Source organism: Coffea arabica, chromosome 2e (genome assembly GCF_036785885.1).
Source record: "Coffea arabica cultivar ET-39 chromosome 2e, Coffea Arabica ET-39 HiFi, whole genome shotgun sequence".
Classification (NCBI taxonomy): Eukaryota; Viridiplantae; Streptophyta; class Magnoliopsida; order Gentianales; family Rubiaceae; genus Coffea; species Coffea arabica.
Window position 1 is genome coordinate 53,505,460 of NC_092313.1, and position 8,824 is coordinate 53,514,283.

Below are 8,824 nucleotides of genomic sequence, written 5' to 3' on the forward strand. Positions count from 1 at the left end.
CTGGGTAGGAGTGGCGGGGGAGGGCTGTTGCGGGATTGCCAGGGGAGTTCCTCTTTGGATTCTCCTGTTGCTTTGGTGTCACCACGAGCCTGCACGCAGAGCTACGTGACTTGGTTTATGGGGTCAAGCAGTGTGTAGCGCGGGGATACGCGAATTTACACTTGGGGGTGGACTCTCTAATGTTGGTTCAGATCCTATCAGGGGATCATGCATGCCCCTGGCGTTTGCAGGTGGAGGTGGACGAGCTTCTGCGGTTTCAGAGACTTTTTCGGTCAATAACACACTGCTTGCGAGAGGCAAATAAACCTACGGACAGGATGGCCAAGCTGGGGGCGACCCGAGGAGGTGATGTCGTTTTTGACTCCTTTGATAGCTTGCCCCTCATGGCTCGGGAAGAGATACGACTGGATAAATTAGGATTTCCGAGTTTTCGGAGAAGACGAGTATAGCCTGCACTTTTGGATGTAACCGCTTTTGGAGTGATTGAATAAAAATAGCTTTTTAATTAAAAAAAAATCATACTGCAATCCTATTAATTTATTAAAAAAAAATTTGTTTCATAACACTCAAGTAATTTATCTCTTTGGATAGCATTTTCTATCATTCGTTATAGGAATAGTAAGTCCTTTATTTTTACTGTATCCGACATTCTCAGATTCACTGAAAGTTTCTTTTTATTTTTTTTGTTAAAGTTACGTTTGTATTGATTGTCAATAGCACAATCTTTGCTTAAATTTGGAGTGCATGGTCTCTTCAAGTGTTTTTGCTGCTCTTCTCCTAATTTGGAGTCCCTGGATCATAATTTTGTGCTGGTGAAGTGACAGTTAAGGTTTAGTCTTTCTTTGAAACTTTGGTTGGAATGCTTGATCCAAGTTGCTCAATTAGAGCTCACCTGATACGTTGGTGGCTTTTTCAGACAAATAGCATAGAGCTTTCATTGGTCTTTCGATGGTTGCCAACTCTTAATTGCTTGAACATCTAGAAAGTTAGGAATTCGGCGGTATTTGATGGGATGATCTTGTCTTGACAAAATATTTGTCAAAAAAATTCACTGATTTGAAGAAATAGTTTGGCATTCAATTTCTTGGTTTTCTTGTTTCGAATTTTATCTTACCTTATCAGCTTTACATAAGCCGTATAAATATCCATGGGTTCGTTGGATTTCACCTACTCAAAATGCTCTTAAGTTTAATAAAGATGGTTCTTCTTGGGTTAATCCAAGTCACAGTGGGGGTGGAGGGGTTCTAAGAGATGCATCTAGTTAATTTTGTTGGATTATTCTTGCTTTCTGGCCATTTTTCAAGTGTCCTAGTGGAGGCGCAGGCTTTGCTCTTTGGAGTTTGTCTGTGTTTGTCCAAGGGCATTACAACGTTGATACTGGAATTTAATACTTTATTTCTAAGTTGAATTTTTTAAGGTACTTATAGTTGTCCTTGGTCAATTCAATTAGAGGTGGATTAGATTCTTTAACTTGTTCCTCCGACATCAATTTTTCTCACCGTGTTTGTGAAGCTAATTGTCTGTTAACAAGTTTACTTAAACCTAACTTCTCACCTGAAGTATAGTGTTCATTCACTAGTACAGGAAAACCAGGTGTCGATACCCCAAAGAATTGTTCTTCAAAATTAAATGACAGATCAAGATTGGCAAAACAATTTTGAATTTGTGCATGAGCCAGCTATTTTTATTCTGTTTAGTTTCTATATATGTCCCATACTTAGTATCCAAAATTTTGTCAAATTTATAATCTAAATTATTTTATGTCAATATTTACTCAAAAAAAATTTTGAAGATAAAACACTGAAGACGCAAAATGCCTGTGCAAATACACGGGTAATAACTAGTTATGAATTGATACTTTAAGTATCAAATTAATAATTGATACAATAATGTCACATAAGACCTAGAAAAACTGTTTTATTTTCAGAATTTGTAGTATGAATTCTTAGTAGGCTCTTAACATCATTGAGATTTGGTGCCAACCATATTTAGGTAAGAGATGATAGCCTGTTGGATTGTTGAGCAATTACTTCTACAGTGGAAGGGTTCTCTTCCAAGACAATCTCATATCCATCGCCCCAACTTTCCATCCCTTGAGCCATGACTTGCCAAAAGAGGTTACCACCACATACGCCGCCGCCACGAGTTGCTGCACAAGCGTAGATGGTATCGTATACATGTGATAAATACGCATCCCTTTTGGCGACTTGGTACCCAGGTGATCTTGAAGACTTGCCGAATTCGGTCAACAGAAGTGGCTTCTCGAGCAAATATTTGGAATCATCTATGTGCTCTTTGATCCATCTATCCACAAATTGTGCTTGAGTCTCATCATTCGAATTGGGTACCCTGCCATACATATACATATACAGGTGGTTACATAAATTTTTACAGGCTTGATTAATGGATACCCAGTGAGTACTCATTAAGACCATCTAACTGTCTAAATACATGCTATTCAATAAATATGAGTATGTGCATCTATATGTTAAGTTTGGTATTAATTATTTATAGTAATAATCCATTAGAAAAATTCAATATTTATTAAAGGATTTTCTTATATTTGGTGCTTTTACTAGATACGTATCCATGAAAAGGAAAGTGGACCCACTATTAAACATTTAAAATTGCCTCTCAACCCTTGAATTGCACATCTTTCTCAAAAAAATTAACACCTAAGCTTTTTTCATTTGGTGCCACAAGGGCACTAAACATAGGTGGAATCAAAGAATTCCTTCGAGGGGCAAACTCTAATTCAACTAAAACTTAAGTATGTAACTTAAAATAATTTTTTGCAGGAGCAAAAGCTTAAATTTGCATAGAAATTTTTAAAAAAATTTCAACTTTTCAAGGAATAAAATTTTAATATTTCAACTAGTTCAGCATATGGCACTAAATACAGGAATCTATATTTAAAATACTACTTATTTCACATGCTGATTTTAGTGTGCAACCAATTTCTAGCAAAGGAAGGTCCACTTACCATTGGTCAGGATACAAATGAATGGTGGCAAAATCCACTTGTACTATGCGATTATTGGAAATAAAGTCAGTCCCAACTTGGTAACCAGGATTATATTCCTTCTTTTGGGGCACAGACTCTCCATAAAATCCTTCAAGACCAATGTCTAGGAGGTGATCGCTATCGATGGACTTGACATGAGTTGCCATTTCTGAGATCCAATCCTGCAAGCAATTTAGCCCTCAATCATTAGCCTTCCCTGACTTATGCATGCATGCAACCTAAAACAATAAATAATTAAAACAATAGTATTTGTTGCATCTTTTTTTTTTTTTTTTTTGCGTTTTTGAAGTAGTGAACATAGAGCTGATTTTCGGAGCAAAGAGTTAGGTTATGAGATAAATGCTGTCATTTAGACCACCTGAATAGCTTTTCCAGATAGGTCACTTTGGCAACGAGGTTCATTCATTAGCTCCCATGCAAATATCGTCGGATCGTCTTTGTATGCAAGTCCCGTTATGGAGTTGATTCTTGTGAGAACAGTCTGCACAATAATGTTGCAGTCATTTTTTATGAATAGTTATGCTATGTATAGAACATTTATGAATGTACGACATGTGTAGGATAGTATATGTATTGTCGTTTATACATACTAGTAGTTGAGGCACACCTGATTTGTGTGCAACTAATAAAAAGATATTAAATAAGATTAGTATTATATTTTGTTGAAAAATAATAATTTAAAATAGTTCAATTATTTTAGTATTTTAGAGAAGTAGTGATTTTTTTGTTAGGAAAATAACAGTTAATTTAATAGATATGGAGTGGCTGTAAGCAGGCGGATAGTTAAAATAATGTAATTGTCTTTAGAAATAAAAATAAATTAGCCAATACATTAAAACACATAATTTGCAGTTATTTTCGTTGAATAGTTGTTCTATATATAGAGAATTTATGAATATAATGTATAACTTTATGTTTTTTATAAACCTTGATGTGGTTTTTGAAGTAGCCTCTGACAATTGGATCGGTAAAAAAGTCATCATCATTGTTCAAGTAGTGTCCTTGATCTCTCGCCCACTGGACATATTGTTTCTTTCCCCCGTAACCTTCCCAGTTGTTGACCAAAGTAAGTATGAGATGGATCCCGTACTTCTTTGCTTCTGAAACTACGAAATCCAAACCCTGATAGACAAAGAAATTAAAGATCAAGGATATTCACACAATCTAGAAGAGTGATCAGGTTGTATAAACGCATGTAATACTCCTAGAATCAATATATGTATATATAGTATTATGATTAACCCTCGATATATAGACAGTATATGCACTGTCGAATTGAATTCATGGTAATGAATCTTAATTTTTCGCATCCAACCCTAAACAGTATATAAACTGTAAATATATAAAATATTAATTCATTGTATTAAAATTTATAGCTAGTCTATGCATGTCACAACAGCATTATAATGGTTAATTACTTTGAACATGTCCTCGTTGTAGGAACCAGGAGATTGTTGCAAAGCCCTATAGCCACCGTCGCTGAAAGCCCAAGTTCTGGCTGCATTCATTCCATACTTGGAAGCTTGTTGGAAGGTGATTGATACCTTCGTCCTCGTAGATGGATCAGATGCCATGTACATTAACCAATATGCATTGAAGCCGTTGAGGTATAATGGCCTCCCATTCATCACAAACTCAGTTCCCCTAGTTTTGACAAAGTTGAAGCTGCTGCTGCTGCTGCTGGTACTATTACTCGCAATTTCACCATGTCCCTCTCCAACACCGAGAAGAATGAAAAGAGCCAAGGAAAGAGAACAGCACCTTAACAAGAGACTCTTTTCTTTGGACATCATTGATTATATTGAGTGATTGATATAGCTATTAATTTGTTGCTTCGAACTAGAGTCTGGTCACTAGTACTTGTCTGTTTCAATTGGCCCCGGGGTTTGGTGTTTATATAGTGCATTGGAGATGCAAACGAATGGATCGGACCCCGCCATTTTAACGGTTTGAGCCATTTTTGGTGGGACCAGGTTTTCCGTGGACGCAAGCAAGCATACATCCAATACTTTGAAAATTGCACCCAACTGGTCGATTTGACTGGTCAAACTGTGAATTGACTGTGACACGATCAATTCACTTAGAAAAACAATTGAATCAGTTGAACATGGTAGAACTAGCCAAAATGAATATTAGAACTTTTAACTTGTTCATACTAAATTTTTTAAAAAGAAAATTTAAAATCATTCAATTTACATAATAAATAAAAAGAAAAAAAAATATTTGAACTGAGTTGACCAGTTTTACCGATTTGAACCATGAACTTAAAGTTCATCCAATTCACTAAATGGTTCAAGTTTAAAAACATTACTAATATCTAGAAGTGTTTTAGATACAAACATGGGAAAAGTATAAGGTGACTGACTGGTACTCATCATAGCTCACAAGTGCAACGCAAGTTTTCATTTAGATAAAGTATGTTTCACAATTTATATAAGTTATTCTTTAAAACAATACTTTATAATTTTAGCGTTTTCCTTTTCAAATTAATTTTTGACTACGAATGAAAAGTTCTTTTTTCTGCTTCTTTTTAAGTTTCTTTTAGCATTATTACATTCTACTTAATCCTACTTTGTTTTTAAATTTTTAATTTTCACTTGTTTCTTTACAAAAGTTTTCTTTTATATATTTTGGCTATAATTATATTTCACTATGGTAAAACTTAGCACAACCAAAAATTGCGCCAAAACCCAATTAATTTCTCAACCTTATCAACAACATAATACGTATTTTGGGCATGCATAATGTCTAACTCAACAATTAATTTTTCAACAAAAAATGTACCACTTTCTTAGTGAAACTTAGTAGTTTGGTAAAACACTTAATCATTTTTAGCAAGTTATGAATTTTTTAGCAAATTTTTATGCTTTCTTTTAGAAAAATTCAACACTCTTTTAACAAAAAAGTGAAGTTTTTGGAAGTTTTTTTTGGTTCGACTGTTACTACTTTTTAGACCAAAAATTGCAAATTTATTAGATAAATTTTGTAAATCTTCCAATTTTTTGGCAAAAATTACCAACATTTTAGTGACTATTACTATTTGTTCACCAAAAAATATTGCTTCGCTTCATTGAAAAATTTGGCTAATTTGTTAAGAAATCTTACTAAATTTTAAGCAAAATTTAACACTTTTTTCCCTTAAAACTTACTACTATATTAAAAAAAAATAAAAACTTGCTATTTTATTGAAAGACTAGAACACTATTCTTAAAACTTAGCACTTATTTTTTGGCAAAACTTAGGACATCATTTGTGGATCTTATAAACTTTCTAGCAAAATTTATCATTTTTTTGTACAACACATACTTGTAGTAAAATTACTACTTGTTCGAGCAAAACATAGTACTTCATTAACAAATCTTACCGTTTATTTTCAAGCAAAATATGTTATTTTACCAAAATATTTTACTAACTTTACAGTAAAACTTACTTCTCCATAGAAATTTATTAAGTTTCTTTTGCAATTTATCACTTTTTTAAATGAAACATGGTACTTTAATAAAAATCTTGTTAAATTGTAGCAAAGCTCACCACCTTTTTTTTTAACGAACAACTTAAGACTTGTTGAAAAACTTACATGCAAGTCGAAGCAACACTTACTATTAGCAAAACGTCCTCTTTTTGGCGATTGGCTTCTCATGTGGGTGGCTTGGCTATCTTCAGCATGGGCTTGTTTGGAACCCAAGTTTTTTGCCAAATTTTTCTGCTACAAGTTTTTTAAAGTCTTTAACTACAATAACTTCAAAAAATTTCTCAAAAATTTTAAATTATACACTTCAATGTTGGCCTTGGTCCCTTGCTTTTGATGTTTACAAAACAATGGATAATACTAATATCTCTTCAAGAAATACTTTCAGCTATGAAACAAATCAGATTCAAAGATTAATCACATTTGAAAGGGACAAAGTATGCTGAAGTTGTCGGACGCTCAAGAAGTTAAGATCGGACGTCCGATAATCGTTGCGACACTTCGGACGCAGAAAACCAGCCTACCGGACGTCCGAAAAAATTGAAGAAAAATTTCCAGTTTTACATCATACCTTCGGACGCAGAAAACCAACCTACCGGACGTCCGAAAGAATTAAAGAAAAATTCCCAGTTTTACATCATACCTTCGGACGCAGAAAACCAACCTACCGGACGTCCGATAGAATTGAAGAAAATTTCTCAAACTCACTGCCTGCTGTCGGACGCAAAAAACAGGAGTACCGGACGTCCAATACTCCAACGGCTAGTTGACTCTTCAACTACTTTCTATCCGTTGGAAGCTTTAATAAGGCACTTTCTTGGTCCTATATAAATAGTGGTTGGTCAGATACATCAAACAACTTTGGCACACTGAAGATACAAAAGATCTAGAGTGATTTTAGTGAGAAAATACTCTTCAAAGAAGATTTGTAGTCTTAGTGGTGTGAGGTTCATTGTAAGCTTTTCATTTGTGAGTGAATACTTCATGAGTGTAGCTCTGTGAGGGTTGTCCTGAGGGATAGTAAAACGTCCTAGCTTGACCGAGTGGTGTTCGGGGTAAGGAGGAGGTGAACCTTCCTTTGTACACAAGAATGATTGTAATTCATCACTTGAAAAAGCTTGTTTGAATTAATCTATAAGCTCAAGAGGAGCTGAGTAGTTAATTGGTTTGCAATTCTTTCCCTTTTATTTATTTTTGTTACGTTTGTGATCTTTACATTGTTTATCTCTTCTATTCGATTGTCTTCGATCCTTACATTCAAAATATTCAAAAATTTACACATTTCAAAATTTTTTTTAAAAATTTCTACAGTAAATTACAGTAAAGTTTTAGACAAACTCCCAAAAAACTTACCTTCCAAACAGGGAGACTATTTCATTAGCATAATTTACAATTAAAATTTTAATGAAAGTGCCACTATCTTTTTAGAAAAAAAATATTACTTCATTAAAAAATCATACTCAGTTTCTAGCAAACTTACTCACCACCTCTGACCAAAACTCGGTACTTCATTGGAAAAGTTTCCACTTATTAAAATTTTATTTTATTCAATTACCTAATTAACTTTTTAGTGAAACTTGCAACTTTATTAGAAATCTTACTCCGTTTCTAGTAAAACTTTCACTTTGTTTAGAACATTTTATTGAAATATCCCAATAACTTTTTAAAAATATTTAAAACTTGAATAGAACAAGTTATTAAGTTTTTAGTAAAACATACGAATTTATTCTACAAAACTTACTTTAGTTAAACTTATCACTTTTTCTAACAAAACATCGTGTTCTCTTCATAAATCTTACCACTTTTTTTTTCCAAACTTACTACTTGATGAGAAATTATTATTACGTTTCTTGCTAAACTTATTACATTTACAAAATTTACTAGTTTCTTGAAAAATCTTCTTAAGTTCTAGTAAATCTTGTAACTTATTTTTTTTAAAGCAAAACATACTTTTTTTAAGGCGAACCTCGTTCACGTGGGTGGGATATGATGCTAGCCTATAGAACTACTAACTCATTCAAAAAATTTTACTTTTTTTAGCAAAACTATGTGCGTCATGTGTGTGTGTGTATATGTATGTGTGTATGTATTCTAATTTCCTAGCTAACTTAGCCCCTTCTATAAATTTTCACTACTTTGCCGAAATATCTTACTACTGTTAGTAAAATTAGCTATTTCATAAAAAGTTTTGTTAACATCAAAGTGAAACTTTCTTCTTCATCACAATTTTTTTTTAGCAAAAATTACCAATTTTTGACAAAAGTTACTACTTTATTCCAAAATCTTACCACTTTTTTTTTAACAAAATGACTTTTTCATTAGAGAATTGT

General features: G+C 33.4%; 1 protein-coding gene across 1 annotated transcript; it reads right to left on the minus strand.

Moving 5' to 3' along the window:
- Positions 1-1,892: 1,892 nt before the first annotated feature.
- LOC113729704 (mannan endo-1,4-beta-mannosidase 4-like) lies at positions 1,893-4,858 on the minus strand. The gene is made up of 5 exons (XM_027253956.2): positions 4,444-4,858; positions 3,953-4,147; positions 3,384-3,506; positions 2,984-3,186; positions 1,893-2,349 (listed from the first exon to the last, which is right to left on the minus strand). Exons 1-5 carry the CDS (start codon positions 4,816-4,818, stop codon positions 1,989-1,991), a joined length of 1,257 nt encoding a protein of 418 aa, XP_027109757.1. The 5' UTR covers positions 4,819-4,858; the 3' UTR covers positions 1,893-1,988.
- Between the last annotated feature and the right edge of the window lie 3,966 nt (positions 4,859-8,824).

Excerpts from the sequence above, each read along its gene's own strand:
- LOC113729704 (XM_027253956.2), bottom strand. The coding sequence starts at position 4,818 with ATGATGTCCAAAGAAAAGAGTCTCTTGTTAAGGTGCTGTTCTCTTTCC. Across the intron at positions 4,148-4,443 it reads ACAACGAGGACATGTTCAAA|GGTTTGGATTTCGTAGTTTC; the intron begins GTAATTAACCAT and ends TTTGTCTATCAG. Across the intron at positions 2,350-2,983 it reads CATTTGTATCCTGACCAATG|GGTACCCAATTCGAATGATG; the intron begins GTAAGTGGACCT and ends TATGTATGGCAG.